Genomic DNA, 25,045 nt, shown 5'->3' with positions numbered 1-25,045 from the left:
TTCCTCAAACGGCAGGGGCCAGCCCAAATTCCATACTGCTCTTGCACAACCAACAGAGATTCAAGCACATACACCAAGGAATTGAAATTAAGCAGATGGGAAGATGCTGTGTTTGTATTTATTATGCTCGAGTCTGCTACACCCTATGCAGAGCCACAGATCTCCTCTTCCACCCCAACCCAATTCCCTCCTCTCTTCCCCTCCCCACCCCCACCCCCCCGTACCATTACCTTGTAGGGTTCTGCAAAGAGGGGAGTCTTCTCAGAGAACTGTTTCTTGTCTTCCAGAGCCTCCTGACTCCTCCTCTCTTTCTCTCGAATCCGCAGTAAGTTTCTGTCCTCATTGCACAAGCTTTAGGAAGGAGAGAAAGGAAGGATGGTTAACATTGCACACCAGTGTAACCAACAAGTATCTGCTTTGTACAGAAACCCTGTCAGACAATGACATACACCCAGAATGGAAGTGATTTTGAAATCCATGGGATGGTTACAGCTGACATATCAGTTACATCAAGAATTCGCTGCACAACACAGTAATGTGGCACAAAAGGTACATACATCTTTCTCATTGATTTCTACCCCAGACACCATCCTTCAAGAACAGTGGGAAGGAAAAAAGCTATCCGTCCATTTAATTGTGAAACAAATTGAGGAGCAGTCAGTGGGGGTGACAAGCACACCAGCTGGCAAATCCATTTGCAAAAATAAGTGTGAAAAACTACTATTCTTGTTCTTCAGACTTCCACCCCAACTCTCCACGCAGTAGTAAAAGAGAATCCATTATTTTGAAGGTGTTGCTACTTTCAAAGAATGAACTTTGACTACTCGGCAAAAAACAAGGCAACGCTACTTGGCAATAAACAGGCTTGAAAGCTTCTCACCAGGAAACCCATGTAGTTGCATTTAAAGCAATCAAGCAAATGTATTTAGAATCTCTCAGAAACTCAGAAAGCACCAGGTCAAATCCCCCTGTTCCTCCTCAACCACATCTGCATGCACTCAACTCCACCAGCCCCACACCAAAACACCAATAAACCTGTGTCACATGCGCAGCTGAAAGATTTCACTGGAAACCAGATCCTTTCAACTACACCTTGCCTGTGAAATTCTACTGCAGAACAAAGGAGTCTCTTGCTGTAATCTTTATAGACATTGGGTAAGGAAAAGCATGCCGGCATCTCTCTCCTGTCCCATTTCTACTCTACTGCACAGTCTATTGTATACATACAATTCCTATATTCTTCTTCAACTCGCAAATTCTCAAGTGTCCACTTTGCAAGGGCAGAGCCTTGTCCTCCTCACCAGTGACATCTTCCCAAATGCTACAACAGTAGCCACCTACTGAAAGTTTAATCATCCCTAGAGGAGAGGCAGAGTTTGCCTCTCCTCTGCCTTTGCTGTAGCAGTCAACCAAGAGGTCTGACTACTGCAGAGAGGGTTTCCTGACTCAGTGCAAGCTCTGGAAAATGATGCTGACAGATGGCAAATTTCTATATAAGGAACTGCAGTAAGGATGTACTTGTACCACCTAAGGCAGAAAAACATATTCAGGGGTTAGACTGCGCACATTTAACATAGTTTCCAAGTTTGCTAGCGCTGGACTGTTTCCAAATACAGCAAAACACAAGTGTCCAGTAATATCTATGTACCCTACTTCTGCAAACAATTTTAAATGTTCATAAAAGAAAAAAGTAGAAAGCAGGAATCACAGACCTCTGCTTCGGTAAATACATACAATCCTTCTGTAATAAACTGTATAGAATAGAATAGATATAATAGAATAGAAATAATAGAACCATTTCCCCTGTGAGTCTGATGTAATTTTGCATGTCAGCAGTTTCCTATCTGTAAGCAGTTAGTTGGGCAGTTGCATGGTGTGTGCCAGAAAAGCTTTGTGCAGTCAGGTGTGGGAAACACCAACTGCAAAACACAAAAACTTAGGGAAAACTATAAGGCAAACTAGAAGCAATCTTGGCTACATCTACTATCTGAAATTGTATGCTTGCAAAAGATTTAAGTGAATGTGCTTCAGAAAAAGGCAGGCCACATATTACGACCCTGAAAATTGCTTTTTACTAAAACACTGTGCTTACATCCACGTGGATTACGGATGTCCTTCTATTTCTAGGCTGGCAAGCACCCAAACTCAGAGTAATCAAGTTGTTTTGCTCAGAGGTTCTGATCACGTTCAAACAAAAGGAAAACCCTGAACCACTTGAGTTTCTCAAAACAATAATATTTATGATAAGAAGTAGCTATGTTTCCTATATGTACCCTGACACCGAATGTAAAACAACTTACGTGCTGCTTGCAGCAAAGACAGCAGCTGTAATACCTCTAAAGGCCTTTTCTTTCCCTGAACCTTCCTTGACCCCAAGCTCTCTTCCCTGCAATAAATTCTTTCTAAAGAGTGTGGAAGGGGGGCAGAGGGGAAGGGCAGGGACACTGCCTATTTGCCATAGTGCCAGTTTCTGAGGGTTTAAGAGGAGACAAAGGTGCCTGCTCGGGAACATCCCGGCGGACACAGGTGCTCACACACTTACAGGAACACCGGGCAATGCTCAGTGAGGTCAATCTTCATACCCTCCCAGGGTACAATGGCCCGGGCTGCTGGCCATGCACAGCCGACTGCCCCTGCAGTCAGGCCAGGGGTCATTCCCCTCCCCTTTGCTGCTCAGGGTCACCATCCACCCTCTGCCTCCCTCTTTGAATCACATCAGTGTAATTTTCATTCAGAGTTTTCCTCCAACTTCATCGAGCAGAAGGAGCCACAGTTTCAAAAGCAGAAGGATAACAGGTAAAACCGTTAAGTAGATATTCATTTAATAATGCAGTTGAAAGCAGCAGCCTTCCCTTCTCTAAGCTGCAGACAAGACCTTAAACTGCCTGAAGACAAGAGCTAAAATCACTTCCAATTCTATTTTATCATATAGGTCTCATGAAAACCTTTTGAAAACCTGGGCTATGCTGTAACTCACACGGCAACTACTCTAAGGTCAAGTGTCAGGAAGCCAGGCAGAAAGCCTCTGAGAACCACGGCCAGCTCGGGCCCTGTATGGCCCCGTGCCAAGAGGAGAGGAGGTCTCCATGTCCTGCCAGGCGCCAGCAAGGAAACCCATGCGGAGATGCCGTCTGCCAGGCTCCAGCAAGGCGCCCCTCACACACACAGCCCCAACGCCGCCACTGCCAAAGCTGTGGGGAGAACCCCGACTTCTGCTCTTCAGGAACCTCTTCAGACTCGCAGCTTTGATATTCAGATTTTCCTAGAATGAGAACTCAAGAAAAACCTGAAAAACCACCCCCAAACTCTTCCTTGATGGTTTGCAGAAATGCTTCGGAAAACTGAACCTCGAGGCTTGGCACCAAGCACAGGGAAGCCTGGGAGTTGGGGGGATACATGCACAAATCACCCCCACCTCCCCCCCAAAAAAAAGCCCAAATTGTGCCTTGATAGTGACTGAAACAGTAGAATTCTGCTAGGTTCAGAGCAGCCCAAGGTGAAGGCACTGCACTGGCTCCCACAGTAAGGGATTTGATTCAGGAAGTTCAGCAAAGCACACACCCTGACACACATCATCATTGAGACTTGGGTCTGAAACAGAAGCCTTAAAATACCGACGTGCTCTGCAGCTGCTCTCAGTGACATGCCAACCCTTACTACATAGGTTCAAATCCTGATATGTGGCAATGCAAACCATGACAACATTTTCAAAAAATAAACTGGTGCAGGAAGAAATTCTGCCTTTTCTCTCCCATGTGTTCTCCAAATGAAAATTAAATGAAAATAAAAATCTGTTTTAATTGTAATAAGATCTAGTGCTGGCTCCCAAAAGGAATTATCCAGGAGCAAGGAAGGGAGGTGGAGAAAGGCTAAAAAGGAAACACATAGAAAACACTCATTTCCCTTTCTACATGCAGAACCTCTTCCTCTGAAACACTGAGACACAACATTTCATTTTAGTACAACTGCAGGAAAACATACGTGTATTGAAGAGGTTTTGTCATTAAAATTGATTTTTTTTTTTTTAATTTTAATGTGAGAAGCTGCTGATCATGACAGAGATGTGTTTTCATTTAAGACAAGACACATCATCCCGAAAAACAATTAAAGAGAGATCACAAGAATGCATCACAACAGGCTTGCTGCAGTACCCCGGCTCTGTTCCTGTTAAAATATCCACAGAAGAATTGCCACCAATTTATAGAGCCAAGATCCCATCTGCAGAGATTAAATATGCAGCTTCATTCATCAGCCCATCAGCTTGAAAGGAAATGTGGAAGAAGGCATGGCACAGAAAGATCCTGAGCATCACAGCTGTGCTCAGCTCTCACACTGCTATCACCTACGCAGCCTGACATTGACAGCAACACAAGCAGATGAAGGAACAACACTGCAGTTAATACCAAACAGTATCAAAAACTCCTTGTCCCAACCTTTGCTTCCTTTCCTTTACGACAAGTTGTGACTTGCTGAATCTTTTAAAGTTCTGTTTCACATCAAACACTATTTCTCAGAAAACATATAGTTTGAACATACACAAGAGATAAGAAAAAAAACATAGGGCAGAAGTACAACAGATGGTACAGTTAGTCAATAATTTTCTGCATTATCATCAATCAGCTTTGGTACATGCTTCCCAAAAAATGCTTTTCTTCACACTGAAGTGAAATGAATTGGAATTAGCTTTTCAAGATTTTGCTTCCTCTAGCTCCTTCAACTCATCACGTCTACCCAGCCCTGTTTACTGACTGTACAACTGGGGCATGAGACCCACTGAACAAGAGATCAAAGCCTTGCAGCCCATCTGTTTATCTACAATGACTGTAAGAAACCTCCTGTCAAATATTTTTCGACAAAAAAGAAGTTCCAAGAAAATGCAGCACTGCTGCAACCTTTCCTTCAAAGCATGTGAAAAAATGATCCTGAGTACACCTATTTTTATGTTTTAAGTACAGAATCCTCTAGGTTACACCAAAAAAAAAAAAAAAAAAAAAAAAAAAAAAAAAAAAAAATTAAGCAGAGAAGGCTGGGATGTAACAGGCAGAAGAGAACTGCCACCTTGCTTAAGCAGAAGCTAAGCTGGCTTTTAACAGGAAAAAAAAAAAAGCGCAGTTCTACTTTCGTAACATTAATCATCTCACTCAGCCCCTCCTATGGCAATCTTTGGGTTCAAATTTTTACTTATTTGTTTCCTCCCACTGTTGCCAAGTTTAAAATTATATTCATTACTCAGCCATTAAAAGGCTTTTGCTTCCTTTCAGCATCAATAGGTCTTTGATCATCAAGCAGTTCCCAGGAGTAAGCCTCATCTCTTCCTGAGAAGAACTGAGCCCCTGGAGCGCCCAGTGACTTTAGCAGGAACTGGGAACTCTCAGATGTTCTTCAAACATGACAGATCCTTCACAGACTGAGCCTAAACCCCAGTGCAAAAGGCTATGCACCTAAAAACACACCCCAATATTTCTCAGCCTGTGGTCCACAAACCGCTGGGGTCTCAAAAGAGGAAAAAGCAGATTTGTCAAAAGATGCAAATAACTGACAGTAACAACCTCTTTCGTGCCTATTCAAGAAAGGCAAACAAGTGAAAAGTTTATGACTTGGACTTTCCCTCGCACCCTGGAATGCTTGAAATCTAACCATTATTTAGTCATTCACCACCACGCGTAACAGCAGCTTAGGAAATCTGGAAAAACGTGAAAATTACAGAGCACGTAGCTATGGTGCCATAGCTGAAGACCTGAACAAACCAAGAGGCACCATCTGCACTTGTGATGCTGCAGAAATGAAGCCTCTAAAGTAACCTAGGCTTTCAGCCTCTCCCCATGTAGGTGACGTTAATAGAACAGTCAGAAAAGGTGTTAATTATAAGTTAGACGGGGAACACGAAAGCTGTCATTCTCCATCTAAATGCAAATATACTAGAAGGGCTTTTAAGAAGGTGTGATTGTGTGAAGTGTAATTACAAGGAAAGCAGACAAGGAGTTGATGAATTTAAGGCTTTGTTTGTTCTGGATGTGGCAGGCAAAGCAGGAAATGTGAAATACTTAAATCACCGGGTAGGCGCAATGAAAAATCCTGACCACTTCGCCTCTTCAAGGCGTTCTGTACACGGCAGTCTCAGGCACACATCCCAGGATTTCCCCAAGCCACTTGAGTGGTCTGAGCGCCATTCAGCCCTGAAGGCATGCGTGTCTTTGTGGGGAGGTGAGTAAAGATCTACAACTCAAGTGCTGTTTCAGTGACCCGGTATGCGAGAAAGAGTCAAAACTGCTGGCGCCTTGGCTGCAGCTGATGGAGCAGCTCTAGAAGAGCAGCCTAGGATCGGGACCTGAGTCCAGGGCGAGCTCCCCAGATTTTAAGAGCCCTCTCATAGCTGCACACCAGACAGTCTTGACTGAGGTGACCCAACCGTGACAAGACTGGACTTCCATGTGAGCAGCTTTTTCAGGCAAGAGGAGCCCATGTCTCTTCTCACTTCATCAGCAAGGATCAAAAAGTTAGCTTTGTCAGGATACAGATAAGACTGTTGCCCAAATGGGTTTACTTTGCAGAGGTGACAGTGAATAATAAGTTATTCTAAACTTCACTCTCTGTATCAAAACGGGAGGCTTCAGTTTGCCTCTAACTCATCTACACTGCTCTGTTGCACAGCTGAGCAAACATTTTCACACCGCCCCAAGTGCCTCCTCCCACAGAGAGCTCTCAGACCCAGGGCCAATCTGGTCAGGCTCAGCTGGTACACCCAGATCCCTCTGACAGCGTGCTACATCCTGGCTTTGTCTGAGAATCCGCCTCTATGGAGAAGCGGCATTCCCTGCTGAGCAGATCCTGTTCCAACAGAGCGAGGAATTTTGACTCACCCACGATTGTCTCAGAAGTGACCTTTTCCCATTTTTATGGATTTAAAAGTCAGCTGCGGTCACAAAGTCTGTCATCCACAAAATGCAACCTGGCACTGTTCCCCACTTGCCACAGGGCAAGCACAGGGACGCTGGCACAGCAGGGTCACCAGCCCCGTGCCCCAGCCGCTCCTGTCGCAACTGTTCCAGCAGCACCTTCCCTCCCTCTGCAGCACCTGGAGCTTGCTGCAAGCTGGATTTTGCCCCTTGATGGAAACGGAGGCAAAGCACTTGGCAACTGCTGTGAATTCAGCATGTAGACTTGAACTCACACGTGGCCATGTCAGAGCAGCACAGCGGCAACTTGGATTAAGTCAGTGTGCGGGTAGTAGGCAGGTAGCAAGAAAAATTAAGGTGAGTAGACCCATTAGAGACTCAGCTTGACATGTTCTACTCCCCACCAGGATTAACAGCACCTGAACACCACTCACTGCTTGGGAATGGACTGCCCTGCAGCGTTGATCCCTCCCACGGTGTTTCTTCCTCTTGATTATCTACATGTCACTTACAATGAAAACATCATGCATTTCTCCCGATTGTTTAAGTCAGCTTGATGCACATAAACAAATTTAACTCGTTGCCCTACAAACCCCAGCTCAGGAACAAATCAGCAGAAGAGTGCCAAATCTCAAATTTTGTTAAGCCTGGCCAGATCCTCCAGCACTCTGCACTTCAGTGCCCAGCTTGAGCTGTTATCTATAAACCACATCTTTCTGGAAAGGCTCTTTAAATCAGCTGAATGAGCACAGGAGCAGGGTAACCACCACGTGGTGAGCAGCAACCCTTTCAGAGCGGTACATGCGTGCACAACTGCCCAGCTTCGGGAGAAGGTGTTCCCCAGTGATATTTTATTAACTCACCCACCACTAGCAAAATATCAGTGTCTCTGAGGCTGACAAGGCGTACTTGAATAGTCAGAAGTGGTTATCAGCTGCTGCCCAAGCAGTCTGAAGACTTCCTTCAGTGAAGTGGTGCATGAAATCTCCCACTGTACCCATCTGCCTCTGAATTCCTCATCTCAATGGCAGAAATCCAGCACCTGGGATGAACTGTTGTAGGCTTGCCTGGGAAAATGCATAGGGTGCAACCTACATTCTACCTTATATAAAACCTATCCCCTACCTGTTCATTTGCTTTTTGCATTGAAATACATTTTTTCTGTTCTTTTTGTTCAGTAAAATCAATGTTTAAAGGTGGCAAGAGAACTGTGCATTTGCAGTAGTACTGCACAAAAAAGCAGGATGTAAAAATAAAATCAGGTTTCTATTTCTTTGAGGTATGCTTTAAAACAATGTCCTTTACGGAGTAACCATGAGAGATTAGGTAAAAAGACGGTTGCAAACTAGTACTATTTGAAAGGGAGCCAAATAATTAAGAGATCAAGAAAAAGCATTTTTATCTTTAATATTAATTTCCCAGATCTATTTTAATTCACTTTTTCACACAATTGCAACATTTTGATTCACACACTTTTCCACCTTAGTGGTTACAGGAAATTAAACCATGCTTGCTTAGACCTACTGTTTCTTCCCACCCAATATGCAAATATTTTTTTCCTGATGCAGCACAGAAGTGCTCAGTCAAGAAAAGCCCAGTGGTCCCCTCCCACCCAGTTACAGTTTCTCCATCATCTTCATGAAAATGATAAGCCTTTGAAAGAACTCTCAGATTAAATGCCTTAAAATAAAAAGCAAATTACAGCAATGTAAAAAAAGAAAAATAACAATCCAGGTGATATCAGCTGTTAAATTTCAGAAAACTAATATTTAATTTTCCATGAGAAATAATTTTGCAAGTTAAATCAAAGATTCAAGTCTTAACGATCTTTTTTACTACCTTAGTTCTTTGACAGGATACTGAAATGCTTACTTCATGTGCAGGAAGTCAAATGCAGTAAATTTTCTATTTTAGGACTACATTAAAATTATTCCAGTGGACATGCCTTTTGTTCTTTGATTTTATAGAATTTCCTAAATGCCGCTAAAAAAAAGTTACACAGTTACTAGAAGAAAACCTCTGGAGTGAGCAGCAGCTTCATGGGTGTGCATTTTAAATCCCTTCTCACACAACACTTCTCCTCACACAGCTATCATCCCCGCACATCTGGCTAAGTGAATGTCAGTGGATTTTCCCCAGGGGCCCGCTACCAGCTGACCTTGTCCATGCTCTGCCAAGCAGCTCCTGTTCCATCAGTCACTCTGCCACTCGGTCCGCAGGTGCCACAACATACACGTATTGCCACATCCTCACTTCAGACACAGCTCAGCTTGGCTTGGTTCCCTTCAGCCATCCCCAAACCCCCCTTTTTTAAGGACCTGGCTTCATCCAGCTTGTTGTAAATGCTGTCAGACAGCTTGCAAGGGCTGGCAGTGAGATCTCTGCAGAGCCCAAGAGCCTTTCACCTCAGATTTCCTGCACAGCCCCAAGGGTCCTCCCTTCTTCCCTCTGCCATCCCAGCTGAGGGCCAACACAGGAGCTGACAGCTCAATGCAGCTCAAAGCCCAGCTTGTAAAATGTAACATCAGCCTGAGAATTTGCTCCTTTCCTGACTGCAAACCTGAAGCTGTTCAAAGAATTAACTCCACATCAAATGCTATCAGTGGTTTTATTTGCTGTGAAGCATATCAAAAGCAAAACTTGCAAATATGAGCATTTGAAACTGTCTCAGAAAAATGGGTATGTGCAACTCTTCCTCCTGAATCTTTCATTCCTTGCAACCTACTAAACACCAGAGAAACTTTATAACATTTCTTGTGGAACATTCTCACTGGAATTCCTCCCCAAACAACTGAATAAATCAAATCTAACATGCTAAGAACAGGATAGTAACTAAACTGAGATTAAGAAAAATTTAAAAATATGAAAGAGATTAATTCTTTCATACTTTCAATAAGAATTGGCAGCAAACACTTCATGCATGAAAGGTTTCCTATCCTTTTGAGTTTTTTCCACTTACATAACAGCATGTACCAAGTAACAGGTTGGACAAGTCTTATCTGCATAGCAAGGTCTACGCAGAGGCATAACGAGATTAGCAATGTTTGCTGAAAAGATCTGTTTATATGCCGAAAAGCCTGTTTAAAAACCTTTCCTGCATTCTCTGCCAGGATCTAATTATTCCAGAAATATTTTCTAATTGTTTTTATCTATACACAGAAGGGCCTGCTAACTTTCCTATGGTTTGTATCTGTTTTTCAATTTTATTAAGAGGTGCACATGCTCTCTAGCCGACTACCTCTCTGTGCTGGGCTTTCAAACTGCAATCGAATCATCAGCCTGAACAAAGCATCTCATTGTCATTCGAAAGAACTTGGCAAGTGTTCAATCTAAGCAAGAGCAATAATCCATGACAGGGTGCATTAGGCAGGTACTGATGCATGCCTAATGCACTCTGCAAAGCATATACCTCTCCAAAATACACTCTGAAGTACCTTATCTTTCCTTTTTCCTGCTTTTTAAGAATATTTACACAAGCTGTTACTTTTAGCAACTACAAAAAACTATCCCTTTAAAGAATAATAACAAAATGGACACAAATACTTTCTCCCCTTAATTCTGTACACAATTATTCAACAGCTTTCTGATTTTCGAATTAAAAACCAAAAAAAAAAAAAAAAAAAAAAAAAAAAAAAAACAAAACAACAGCAACAAAAAAACCCAAAACAAACACAACATTTTCACCACATTATCAGCATCTCTATTTTCCCTTGGTACTGGAAGCAGGCAAGTGCTCAGCTCCACCATCATTAGCCACACTTGCGTGCCGGCAGTGGGAACATCACCCTCTGGCTCGGACCAAAAGCAACAGCCAGCTCCCGTTCCCACGGGACAGCAGCACGGCTTTGGCAGTGCCGAGGCCACTGCAAACACTGGAAATCTCAATGCGCCTCTGAGCACATCTCCTTGGCTGCTTAAAAATATGAGGTATTTTTTGTGAACCACGTAACGCAGCAAACCCATGATTTTCACAGGGAGGCAGAGGGACAACGCATTTTCTAGCTGAAATAGCAAACGACTACATACCAGGAGTTATCTGCCAATAATTGGGCAATGTGCTGATTAATACTTTTTCTGGGTTGCCTAAGGACACTGCATGCATGAGTATCTTGCCACTATCAATTAATCACTCTTTGTGCTTTTATCCTGGTAGAATTTACATGTTGCACACAGTGAATACCCTGCATGAGGCAATTTCTACCTCCAAAAGCACTTACTATTGTCAGGTTATTTGCCCTGCTTAGCCCGATGCTCAGATTGGCAATAAATCATCATTCTTAGCAGCTGAAGTGTTTAGTGTCTTTCATTCAATATTCTCTCCTCCTCGCTGTTCCCCCTGGAAGTACAGTAATCATGTGCTGAATAGTCATTTACAGCACTGCAATTAAGAGATTATTCCATTAGGCTTTGTATTTCTATCCGGTTTTATGTTTCCATTAAAAGCACTTTGTTAAACAATTGAGCAAACAACTTAATGCAACAGCGGGAGCCTCATGAGCTGATGCCTGTCAGGAAGAGCCCCGGTGAAGCAGCCCAGGATGGGCAGGAGGTGCTCATGGGTCCACATGGGACCCTCCTTTTAGACAGATCCCAAAACCAGGGAGAGGACGGGCAGCGTGACTGCAGATGGGCCAGTGTGGTGTAACAATCAGGGGAGTGACTGCTGCCAGGAGTTTGGGTGAAACTGGGGAAGAGCCACTGGCCAGACACTCATGAGTGGGTGCATTCCGCTGTAAACACAGCATCATTCCTTGTGCCTCTAAGAGCAGAGCAAAAAATGTCAAGGAAGTTCTATTTCCATAAAAACTGACCACCTCTTCAAGGAGCAAAACTTGACAGCCAAAGGAAGTCACAGGCAATGACTGTGGTGATTTTACACCGAGCTTGTGACCAAGGCTGGAAAATCACACCAGAGTGCTGCAGAAATACACACGAGGAGTTTCACCTGGCACATCCAGCATTCTGTGCACTCGGTGGTGACTCAGGGCACTTCCAGGGAAGACATCACCCTCTCTGATAACGCCCTTCCGAGCCTCTGCCCTTACCGAGTATTTTCATGACAACAGCCAATGAGTTCCCGTCCTCAACACCACGGTGGCAACAGACTTGGAAGGAGAATGATTCAGCACTGCCTCTCCCCGGGGTTCCTCATCCCTGCCCTCCCACGCATGTTCCCAACAATACTCACTCCCTGCCCTCAGGATGAGGCAGGAGAGCTGCGCTTTGCTCACCGAGGGACGGAGCAGATGCCCGACAGTAACCACAGCACCGAGCTCCTGGAGAAGGTTTTACATTCTCGCATGCAGGCTGCTGCACTTTTCCTCACTCCCAGAGCTCCAGGCAGTGCCAAGCACAGAAAGCCCCTTGAACAACCTGCATCCAAGCAGACAGCTTCCTGCATCATTACAGGGATGCACTGACTCAGGATTGCTTCATCTCGCTGTACTCTCTCGCTGGCCCCGAAATTCATTAACGAAACATCCACAAACAGGCTGAACAACACCCCCAACAGCACATAACCTGGGTAACATCCAGCCAAGTCACCTGTAGAAAGCTAAGTGTTTTCAAAAAATGCAGGTTGATCACAGTAATCTGGAACCACGGGATAACATTCTCCACACACACTTTTTAACACATTCAGTAACTTTTCCATCTTGCCCAATTGCTAGTTACCGCAGTGACTGCAAAAGAGTAAAATTCTGCAAAGCAAAACTTGCCATAAGTATTTCTGGAAGCCACTTGAAAAAAAGGGAGTAATGAAAGAATCTCACTATTTATGCATTTTTCTATTGAAACTTATATATATCCTCAGAACAGTTCTTAGAATCTTTCCCAACTAGCAAATTGTGCCTTAACTCCCCATTTTCTCACTTAATAGCCCTGCTTAGCAATGTGGTGCTTGTAGTAATTCATACAACAGAGAAAGAACACAGGAAATTGTAAGGTTAATATCCCTCCATTTTCTACATCTCTTTTTCTGTTGTTCCTCAAGCCATGAATCAGGAATCCATTTTGAGCACTTGCTTATACACATGCAAAAACCATTCTCTGTATAAAAGCTCCAGGTCAAGAATCCCTTTTGAGCACAAGCTCAAGCAGTGCCCTTTACTAGGAGCACCCCTTTGAGAAGCAGACTTGAAAATTTAAAAGCCAAAGGAAATTAGAAAATTAGATACCGGTATAAATTCCTCTTTTCACTGAAGTGCAACATTGCCTTATAGTACACAGTTTAAATCTCTCAAAAGGTATGGAAGGGATAGACCAGCTGGAACCCAGTGTACAAGCTGAAGGCTACAATTTGGCCCCAGATGAGGACAGAGTAGAAGAACCCAGAGGAACCAATAAAATTTAGAGCAGCAGCTGTAACAACACCTTGCGTGTTCACCCTGCCGAGCCCTGGCACGTCACTTCTCACCACTGCCTCAGCTTTCAGCACACCCTTTGCCAGCTGAACTCACACAAACCATTTCATTCCTCCTCTGGTTTCCTACTTTCCATTGAGCCTTCACTGTGTGTAAGCAGGATCCTAGATCTGTATCTAGTCAGTGCCTGCACCTCCTCTGCACTCTCATCTTATTTGCACTCACCCAACGTGAAACAGAAGAGGAAGGGGTGAAAGAATAGTTCAAGGGCCTTCTAAGAAAACTGCATGGCTTAATTAAAGACCTTTTAAATGCATCTTATTAACCTCGGCAACTGCTACTGGTTGTTCAGACCTCCCCCTCTCTAGGGGAAAGAAAGCAATATTGAACAAGTAAAACCAAATCATTATTCACTTGGCAGATTACTGTACACAAACAGCCTTTCAAGTTGTTACATTCAAGTAAACACAGCTTATATCAATATCATCTGTACTTTTCCATCATTAGGCTGCGAGGGAGGAGGATGGCCCATTTTCAAGGAAGCAATTTTTACAAATGGAAACTATTAACTTGATATTTAATCGATGCACAAAGGAACAGGGGAGTGAAGAATAAATTGCCCAGAAGATGGAGTTGGGACAAAAAAAAGAAGGGAGTTTTCTTCACAATACCTTCTTTTATATGGCATTTCTATCAGACTTTTTCCAGGGGATGGGGGGGGATATTTTCAAACATGATTTCAATGTTTTCTCCTGCTATAGTTGAAAATAGGACCCTTTCTCCTATTTTCTACTGCTTGGACTAGCACAAATGACTGCCAAATCAAGAACTTACAGGAACAAGCACTGTTAAGGGAGGTGAGTGGAAACAGTACTGAACACAGGACCCTTGGCTGAGATGCCATGAACTCCATATGTCTCTTTACAACTAAGAACAGCACAGATACCAAAGTCAGTTCTAGGTAAGAACTGAAACCACTGTATTTGGCAAATGTTCAGCCTAAAGGACAGAATGTCAACTAAATGTTCATTGGATTTAAAAATTAACCCAGACTGCATCTGGCTTTATAAGCATTACGGGATGGGGGTGTGTACAGCTCTTTCTTTCTTTGATTTGGGGTGGTTTGGAGGGGTTTGTTTAGTACGCACAGTTTCTCAGTTTTCACAATAAATTCTCTCACAAGTTGTTCAAATAGCAAAACAACATCAACACACACCAGTACAGTTGCCAAACCAGATCCCAAGAAGGTTTTGGTTGCAATTACCAGATTATGCAATAATTACAAACGGCTTTCATTTATTCACGAATTACAGAAAGGAGGTTCTGGCTGTGCAACACAGTGCTACACTACATCAGCTGTCTATATTGCAAGAGGAAGGAACAGAAATAGGTTCCCTGCACATAAATTCAACCCTCCAAACATGCAGGAAAAAGGGATGTATAATGAGAGGAAATCTATTTACTATAGGTCAGTTCATCCAGCTTGCTTAACTGACTTGCAAAGAAAACACCCTTTCCAAATCATTAGGAACCAGACTGATCCACATGTTTAAGTAATGGAAGAACCAGCTTGGGAGCCAAGTTTTAATGTTATCAGTTTCTGCAGACTGACAATTTCATCCATCTGTTTTACTCCACTGCGGGCCTACTTGTGCAGAGCTGCGTTGTCAGTGCACCACAGCACCAAACAACAGTACTACTCATCAGAGACATGCTCAGGTAGGTACAGAAACTCTACTTTGGGGCCAAAACCAAGGCTGAAGTCATCCCACCTGCCCACTAAGGGTTTGGAACGAGGAGGGAACAACAGCAAAAAGTCAAAGGCATCTTCAGAGGGAAATTCTAGTCCGAAGCTGCTAATGTTTTTTTCTTCTCCCATCCTAGGCTAAGCTCTTCATTTTTTATTACAAATAAATGGAGAACTGCAAGGGAAAGCTTTGTGCCACTTAATTCACTAAATGACCAAGCCTTTTTTCGTATGTAAAACAGTGAGTTACAGAATTTTTCCAAGTTAGCCAATTTAGGAAGTTATTTAGGTCTATTTTTCTCAATTCCTCATCGTACAAGTCAACTTCTTTTCCTGCAGGATGCAATGGCAAAAGTACCGCACCTCTCCAAATAATAGATCTTGTTATTATGGTGTTTCTAAAAGCAGATTAGACCTCCTCAAAGTACAGCACACTATTTTGCCTATTTTTCTCTCTCCCCAACATGTGTGCTTACAGACAATTTTCTTATACTCTAGACCAGTAGTTTTTTACCCCTGTGGTGCATTACACAGAACCAGGCATTCCCTCAATGGAGGATCACAAACCCAGCTAAGCAAAGAGAGCCTATTATCAGTTTGCTGAAACCAGTCCCCGTAAAATGGATAGGGGTTTGCAAACAGATAAAGATCACCTACAGCGTTCCAAAACCTCAGCAAAGCGATCACATTCCCTTTAAGTATTAAGGCACTTGTTCTTCTTGCTTCCAGAATGAAAGTTAGAGAATGTCATGTGTTAAATCAGAAACCCAAAGTCAAAGCAATGACCAATTAAGTGTTAACTGCTGGATAAAGCTGACCACTCTGCTACAAGGGAGCTGCAGGGTCTCAGCAAAGAGGGGAGACATGGTGGTCCAAAAGAGCTCTTTGGCCAGCTCAGCTCACACCCACCATCCCACAGCCATCCTCCCAGGAGCCATATGCCAGAAAAGGCAGCCTTCTTCACCAGTATCATGAAGTCCACACTTGGGCCAACACAGTTATCTCACCTCTGCAGTGTATTTGTTGCCTTTTAGCTATGCCAGCACTTTTCACAGTAAAAAAGGCCTGCAGTGACAGACAGGCATGGCAGCTTCCAGGCAGTGGCAATTCTAAGGGAGTCCTCTCAAAATCCAAGCAAAGCTCCCAGCCCTGCAGCACAGAGGGATAGATCAGGCTCTCTTTCTGTTAGCACGTGTTATTTTAGTAAAGCTATGAAGAAATAGGTCTCTAGATTGACAGCCTGTTCTCAGCAGAGCCACAGGTTTACTGACATCAGGAAAACAACTTTTCCTAGAACAGCTTGTTCTGCCGAGGGCTGTGGGGACAGGGAAAAGAGAAACATGTCACCAAAGCTCTTCTAAACTGCCAGTATATTCCCTGCCTTCAGATTAGGATGATTTTTCCAAAATAGCCTACAGGGGGGAGAGGATTGCTGAGAAATAGCTGCACACCAGTTATGAGGGAGAGTTTCTGAGCTCTGCTTGGAAAGATGAATTATCCCAGTAATATCTTTTTAAGCAAAACCTTACAAACTGCAGAAGAACAAAAAACCCAAAAGCAATTTCTTATCACGTCTCCAATTCTCCAGAGATGTAAATATCCCTTTACTGCTCCACATTTTAATAATTCCTTTCCATGGCAGATGCCAACAGGCGCCTGTATTTCAAAATGCAGTGCCCACAGCTCAGCTCAGGGAGGAGGGAATGTGCACTGGAGCTCTCTCGCACACCTCACGTGCACACACCACCTGCTAAACACCACTGTGCCACAAAGGAGCTGATCATACACCCCTGAATACATCACTCGCTGCTTACAGCTTGTATGCTACATGGCATTCTAAGAAGTAAAGATGTATGGAATAAAAACACTACCATATGCTGGACAGTTTCCTCTTTTGTTTCTTTTTAAAAAGGGCTACTTCTTACTCATGTTTTGGTTGAACTGGGGTTTTTTTGTTTGTTTGTTTTTGGTGTTTTTGTTGTTTGTTGTTCTTTGAGTTTTGTGGTTGGTTTTTGTTGCCTTTTTTTTTTTTAAATTTACAAGTACAAAAATGAAACTCACAGTTCTTGCAGTTCTGAAAATGAGTTTTACTGTTGTCTCTGAGGTTAAACATTAACAATTTGCTTGTTGAACTTTCTCTAAAAATTACAGCAGGGACATAATTTTCTCTTAACCTGATGGTAACATCGCAAAAACAACAGTAAAGGAAAACTTTAGGTTGCTACTATATAAACACTCAGAGCTGAAAATGACAATTCTATAAACAATACCTAAGCCTAAACTAATCCAGAAGACAAACATCTTCATGAAGCACTTGTGACGAAGGTTGCCTAATCAAGTGTGCCTAGATGCCTCAGCTTGACAATTCTGAAGCATTTGCAGGAGCAGAGCAACTTCTCAAATGCAGTTTTGTGCCCACACACCTGCTCTTCCTCCCCGTTTGCCACCTCCCCATTCCCATACAAGAATAACGCAGCTAAAGAAATGCACTTTTTAAAAACCATGCAGTTCAATAAGGTGATCAACAACTTGTGCACCTCAGCAGCAGCAGCAAAAGAGCTGGGGACTGGCTCTGCACACAGCAGCCACCACAGCTGAGAGGGAAGATAGGCTGCAAGAGTTCTACCCCTCGCCACTTTCCACAGCTCCTTGATTCTGTACTGATCTAGAATTCAACTTCTCTTCCCTGAATTGTCTGTGAATAGGCAACAGTGGAAAATCTTCTCCTAGCACATGCAGCAGCTCTTGTCTGTTCCTCACAAAAGCGTTCTGCTGGAGAGGCAGCTCTGTCTTAATCTGCATGTGGTAACACCGCGTTTGGGAGTGATAATTGCCCCAGGCAGTCCCACACTCTTCTCTTTTTTTATCATGGACACAGATGAACTGCAGCAGCCAAAATTGCAAAACATAAAATAGCCAGTACATTTTCCATCATAATATACCACAGGGAAAAAAAAAAATCTCCACGCTGTGTTCAAGACTGAACAGAAAAAGTAGTACCTTTTTTTTCTTTTTTTGAGGCTCAAGCATCCCTACAGTAACTCTTTTGTCATGCCAGGTAAGCAAATCAGCCTCAGAACTCCCAACCATCCAGCACCAAACCCAGACCCTAGAATGATACCCTGCACTCTGTGGAAAACTCTTCCTCACTTCACTGCTCTCCAGCTCATGGAAAACAATGACATTGAAGGATTCCCACATAACTTTAAGGAGACACCTTTTCTATTATAATTTAAAGACATTTAAAAGCTTCATGCATCGTTCACTATGGCTCCTTTCAGAAGAAAAGTGCTGAGGAGAATTTATGCATCTCATTAAAATCTTGTTTCCTGCTCTTCATGCTGCATCTTGCAGTTGTAGTAGCAAGTGACTTTCTCATAAAAAGCTGTGAGAAGAGGCCTCTCTCTAACACAGATTCAGACACAGGAAAATTACATGACCTAAGGAAACATTCCCTTGTACACCAGCTCAAGTATGCCATGACAATTGTACTTCAAAGTTTTCAATGGCCTATTGCAAATTGGAATACCTGCTGCTAAAAGAACTCCAAACCAACCTGAAAAATCCGCTTCCCTGTGAGCATCTCTTTCTTCTGTGTGGGAGTGTTTCAGCTGCAGGTCTTCCTCAGAGCAACTCCACATTCAGAAAGCCCAGGCAACAAGGAACTGCAAACTGAAAATCCCCAGCAGCCCAAAAAAAACATGCCATGGATCATCCAGGCATCTGGTTCTGGAGAAAACAGATTTGTACTTCTAGGCAGCACTAGTAGCAAGCAAAACCAGTGAGGTTTCATGGGATGTTTTAGTTTTCAATAGAGAAGTAAACTCCAACAAGATATTGTTTCAGCCCTTCTTGACCTTCATCACCTGACTGGAACCCAGCATCACCAACACTGGCGTTTGCCTGTATCAGCAGGACCCATGAAACAAACAAGTTATGAAAAGTGTCTTTACATCTGGCCTGGAAAACTGTGAAATGACACGGAATGAACTAAAGCTGCATCATTCAATGTAGCTTCTCCTCAGGGAAAAGCCTCAAAATTACTCCCTTCAGAATTTACTGTGTTTTAAATATAGATAAGGCCACATTTTATTTCTGCACAGATTCATCTTTTTCTACCAAAATGGGCAGTACAGCCTCCTCTCAAGACTCTTCTGGGTTTAGCTGGTATAACTTGGCTTTAGGGGGTAGAAACAGAGGGTTTCCCAGGCTGCTGTCCATCATTACCCTTCCCTGCAGGGCTGACTCAGGAGAAAAAGCAAGATGAGCCCAGCAGGGATGACAGCACAACACTCAGGTTTCATGTTGTTCTGACTGTGTTCTGTATTCACATATGTACAAAGATTGGGAAATTGCATTCGTTCTGCACACCAGAAACGATGCTAACCATGACTACACTGAAAAGCAAATTTTATAAAAAAGACAACCCAAAAGTCTTAGCATCCAAAACAGCAAAGTATTTTGTTTATCCTCCTATTGTAAATAAATGTAACTGACAGCATCTACAATTTTAAAAAGCCTCAAGCAGCCTGAGAAAAGCAGCCTGCATCTTAAAAAAAAAAAAAAAAGAGGCAGCTATTCATATAAAGATCCCCAACTTGCAATTGCTGCAGTGGAGCGGATATTTTAATGAAGACAGAAGCAGAAATGAGATGGGCTCTATCAGTCTGTCCCACGCTCCTCCCAGGGCTCCTGCTGTATTCCCAGAGCAGCTGAACGGCACATGATGAACATCACACTCGGCAAGGAACTAAATTTGTCCTTATTCAGATCAGCTCTGCCTCTGCTCACAAGTTCTTGAACATACCATAAAAACCTGACACAAGCCCTGTTGCCTGGGGACACCACAGGCGTCAGATCATCCGTGCACTCCAGAAGCGAGCGCATAGAAAGCTACAGCTGCAAACCCACGGCTCAGCGAGCAACTTGAAAAACCCCCACAAGCCTACATTATACACAAAGCAACGCTAACTGGAGGATGGTTTCTCCACCTAATAGCTCCAGATGTAAGCTACTTGCAGCAGCTCATGGGAGAAGCTGATCATTCTCAAACAGCTGAAACCAAACCATGCCCTGCAACCATTTCTTAAGATCACGATTTTAAAGAATGCTGTGGCATCTATTAGCACATCAGTTCCTCAGTTATCACTACTACAGAATAAGGCATCTAAAGAAATGCACTTTTTAAAAACCATGCATTTTTAAAATGCTAAGGAGCAGCAACAGGCAGGTTTCATCACTTTGTTTTCCTTGCCCTTCCACCCTCCAATACTGTGAAGCCCAAATGCTAGGTGAACTGTTGAGGATCACAGCACTGAAGCTGAAGAAAGGATGCTGGATTTTCTTGTTTCCAAACAAGCATCCTCCCCTATGTCACATCACTTCCACTAGCTAAAGCAAGCAGCATGTGAGAAACAGAAAACGTGAGCAGATGGAGGAGTGCCTGAAGGCCTTGTGCAGAGTGATACACAAACCACTACGGCGCTCGGTATCACACCACCTCATCAGTAATTTACTGAACTTGCAAACACTGCCTGTATTTTTTGCAAAGCACAAATAAACACAGAAAGCTCACCCGGTTTCTTTTGTCAGCCACCTTGCAGAGTAAACCCTCTGATATGTTTTGGCAAAATGAATTCTGGAGACATATGGCTTCTATGCAGCGGAGTTCCAATTATTTATTGTGAATATTAATTCATCCTTTAGTGTTGAATGATAACTTCTACACAGTGACAAAGCACTTTTTTGGTTTTTTTTTTTTTTTTTTTTAATGGGATGGATACCCCTGCAGGTCTATGCCACTGGAACAGCAATACCACAGGCACTCTAGCAGATGCAAGCCCTCTACTATAAACTCATTTCTGCTGCTCATCTGCACACCTACTCTCTTTAAATATCTTAAAACCAGCAATAATCAGAGACCTTAGCACTGATCTTCAGGCATACAGAGTAACCACTGCGCTGAAATGCTCTGATGCAGTTTTACAGCTTGAGCACCTCACAGCAGCCTGACAAAAGCAACAGCCAATGCACAGAATGGAGAAGGAAGGGGGAAACAGAACGGCAGATTCATGTCTTGCCCCCATGTCTGTCTCAAACGGCAGATGTGGGGCACGGTCCTTCCACCTGCCCTGCAGAATTCAGCCCCACGGTCGCAGCCCTCAGACTGAAGGCATTTTCCTCCCTTCAGTCTGAGCCACTCAGGGTGTAACACTTGTTTCTCTGCGCCGTTCACCTCAGGGATGTGGCGCACTGGCCCCAGCGCCAGCTCTGCCCTTTCTCGGCCAGCTGGCTGAAGCTGGGGGCTCCTGCTGGGACCCGGCTCCTACGTGTCCTCCTGCCACCCAGCAGAATGGTGGCGCGACCTCTGAGACACCAGGCATGTCCCTGGCCTTGGAGTCAAGCCAAACTCCAGGGCCAGCCAGCATCCCTAGGATTTATGCTGCATCCAGCATGCGGTCCTATTACAGCAACGCTGATAATGCAGGCCAGTAAATCATGCAAAGGGATCATACAAAGGAAAAAAAAAAAAAAAAAAAAAAAGAAGCAAGAAATTCAATCTTTAGCTTTTTGTTAAGTACTCTGTATGTAAAACACTCCCAGTATGGGGAGAGTAGGCCGTGGAAGCTGGAGAAGAGCTCAGCTGTTTACCAAGCTACCAATCTTCCCCTGCTTCTTGCCCAAATCTCAGGGCTCTGTCCTCTAGTTTGTAATTTAAAGCCAGCTCTTGGCTTCAAACCTGCAGAAAAGCACCACTGCGAAAATGCACCGTGAGTGCCAAACTTTTTTATGTAGGATACACAATAATTTTTTATTTTATTTTTTTTCCCCCTGCCTGCAGGAAAGGGGAGCAGAGTAGCTGCTTGGTGTGGGACTAAAGAGCAAAAAGGAATTTCTGGTTTTGGCATTTCTGAAATGTCCATTAAGGCATCGTAAACGCTAAAAGGCATTTAACAGGTACTTTAAATAGCACTGCTCCATCAACTACTACTGCTTAAGAAAAGCTGCCTCCCCCATGCTGAGTGTGAAATTTACTTCAGGCAGGACACTCCCCCACTTCCCCGAGAGCAGGCAAAATGCTGCTTCTTTAAAACCGCAGCTGAAAAGTACTTAACCGTGATCGGCGTTTTCGCTTGAATTTTGCTCCCTGACAGCAACTAAGTAACTCATTCCCGCACTCTTCCCGGCTGTAACCATTTTCTGTAGCCGCAGCTCCCCAGCAGCGAGAGCCCGCTTCCCCTGCGCGCAGCCGGCTCTGCGCCCGGCCGAGCGGACACCATTCCCCGGCTCTTAGAGCGCTGCTGTGAGCAATGACACAAACCTGCTCGCAGGCGGACAGAAACAAACAAACGCGAGACAGCTCCGGAGGGGAGAAGAAAATCAGTTTCAAAGAGCTTTTAAACAGACGGAGTCCACGAGGGAGAAGAAAGTCAGTTTCAGGGGGCTTTAACTTGTTGGACTGGGTGAGGTTTGACGGGGAGCAATTAAGACTTCGTTTTTCCTGCTGGAAGAAAGTTTACGCTGGGAAGAGGGAGCGGGCACTTGGGCGAACAAAACGCACGGACAAAACCTGCCCGAGGCTCGGGGGTGAAACCCCACAGCCGATTGAGCCCGAGCAGGAGCCAGGGCATCACAAACCCAGCTCTCAGCGAGATGCACCGAGGGCGACCGAAGTTATTTAGCGCCCTACCTCGACTGGGCAGCCATCGCGGGGTTATCCTGCCAAGCGTCCTCTATCCATGAGCTCCGTCCGCAGCTCTCCAGGCTCTACCCCGCTGTTAAAGCCCGCCGTCCCATGTGCCGGCCGCCTCCCCGCCGGTGCCCGGTGCCGCCGCGCCGCGGCTCCCCCCGCCCGGGCGGCCGGCGCAGGGCTGGAGCTCGCTCATTTTGATCGACATCCGGGCGCCCGGCCCTCCCCCGGCCGCCGGCAGGGAGGGGGGCGCGCCCGGCCCCGGGGGACGGCCCCGCTCCGGCCCTCAGCCGGCGAGGCCGCCGCCGCCGTCCCCCGGGGCCGCGGCCCCGCTCGGCGTCCCCTCGGTGCCCGGGGCGGCGGGACCTGCTGCAGAGCGGGCCCCGCGCCCCGCCCCGCGCCCGCCTCCCCCCGCCCGGCCCGGCGCTGGTGGTACGGCCCGGCCTCGGCCCGCGCGGGCGGCGGGAGCGCCGTGCCCGGCCCCGACCGCGCCTGAGGCGCTGCACGAGCACCGCGGGGCCGGGCCGGGGCTGCTCCGCCAGCCGGCCCCTGCCCTCCAGCACGGCCCCGCGGGGGCTCCTGCGGCCTTTGCCTTATTTACTCTTTCGTTCGTTGTGTTTTTTTTTTTTTTTTTTTTTTTTTTTTTTTTTTTGTTTTTTTTTTTTTTCATTTTTTTCCCTTTTTTATTATGATTTGTGTGGGAGGTTTTGGTTTTCAGAAAACCAGAATAAAACGGCACAAGTATTTCTAAATTTCGGAAGTTTCACGATCTTCGAAACGAACGCCCAACCCATCTGCAGGCACGCATCACCAGTGTCCGCAGCAAAGGGAGCCCTGAGCGCGCTGCCAAAGCCAGAGCTGGAATTGCAGGCTAAGAAACCTTCGGGAAAGGGTTTGTTGTGCGCAGATGAAGCTGGTTATGCAATTTCTGCTGGGCTCCTGTCCTGGCCGCGGTTTGCAGACGCGCTCGGAAAGCAGCAATACCTGTCCTTTGCTCTGGGTGTTTCTTGGCACGATTATAGAAACAAACTACTCCTGCGACTGCTCTCAACTAGGAATTAACCAAGCATTCAGCAGGCAAAAAACATTTAGCCAAGATCCCTTCACTTTTTCTCCGCAACTGTGTATGGCTAAAGTTTCTACCAACACTGCAAAACAACATTATGTTCCTCCTAATTTTCTGGTTTAAAGCACAGCTTGTGTCAAAGTACTTGGCAGATACCAGAGGAATGGTTTATACTTGATTGTTTTCCTATTACAGATAAACCTTTATGGGAATCTCGAGTTGAGCTATCTCCACAAAAATTAAATAGAATTCATATCAGATCTTTCAGGCAGAACAAAAGATAATGGGAAAAAAATATTCTCTAGATTTTCCACAACAGCTGAGTTTTCTCCAGGAAAGAAAGTTTGTTTGCACCTAAAGTTTCTAGCAGTTTTCCACCTGCTCCCCCCTTCAAAAGCACTTCTTTAAATGCATCTGGCAAATCAGTTTCTCCAAAAAAAGCTTTCTGTCAGAATGTCCTGTCACCTGTTGACTCCTTCCAAAACCAGCAGGCTGCAGCTCTTCTCACCTCTTTCTATTCACTGATTTCTCCTTTTCTCCCTTTTTGTAAGATGTATTGTAAAATGAAGGAAACTGTGTCCCCTAAGTAAAATGCAAACAAAACAAATCAATAAAATAAGCTCTTTGTACTCTTCAGCTCATCATATGCTCAGAAATGCAGTACAGATCTGTCTTAAAAACCTAGCAGGAAAAGCTTCCTACAGGTGATCATCATTCCAAATGATATTTTGGCTGTATATAATATATGAAGATCCATTCATATCTCTCTGTGCATTGGATGAGAATGGAGTTCTCCAGAGATGAAGCCTGGGATTTAAGCACTTCACAGAAATGCAAATCCAACCAAAAAACAAACAAAAGTGCACAGGTGGCCTGGATGGCATAGTTACTTAATTCTGAACTCCTGAAAAGGCCCGGCTACCAACCTCAGGCATCAGTGGTAAAGCACAGGCTGTGGGTACATTATGTTTCTTTTAAGTCCTCTCTCACCTGCTTAAAAACCTACCTGTATCTGGGCATGTTGGCCAGAAGGATATTTAAAAAAAAAAAAAAAAATAGACCCAGAAGTTTCAAGCACGAAGCAACATTATTTCCAGATAAGGTGCAGAGGCTGATACATTGCCACAAAAACTATCTACAGCAGGGCCCGTAGAGGGAAGATGGGCATCTCTTTGCCCACCACTAACGCTGCTGGCCATAACCGAGTGTTGGTCCAGGAAGGGGAATGAAGCATCCCTTAACTCCAGAAAAAAATAGAACACGACATTATACTAATAAAGGTAT

General features: G+C 44.5%; 1 protein-coding gene across 1 annotated transcript in view; it reads right to left on the bottom strand.

Annotated features, from left to right (window-relative positions):
* AFF1 (ALF transcription elongation factor 1) overlaps positions 1-22,849 on the bottom strand; it is a 67,143-nt gene extending 44,294 nt beyond the window's left edge. The window contains exons 1-2 of the mRNA XM_040063950.2: positions 22,696-22,849; positions 231-351 (exon numbers count right to left, since the gene is read on the bottom strand). Of these exons, the coding sequence (XP_039919884.1) occupies positions 231-351; positions 22,696-22,712 (138 nt within the window). The 5' untranslated portion in view covers positions 22,713-22,849. The remainder of the gene's footprint in view (positions 1-230; positions 352-22,695) is intronic.
* Positions 22,850-25,045: the final 2,196 nt, after the last annotated feature.

The sequence above is a fragment of the Hirundo rustica genome, chromosome 5 (genome assembly GCF_015227805.2).
Source record: "Hirundo rustica isolate bHirRus1 chromosome 5, bHirRus1.pri.v3, whole genome shotgun sequence".
In the NCBI taxonomy this organism is placed as follows: domain Eukaryota; kingdom Metazoa; phylum Chordata; class Aves; order Passeriformes; family Hirundinidae; genus Hirundo; species Hirundo rustica.
This window is presented reverse-complemented; position numbering and strand designations above follow the sequence as displayed.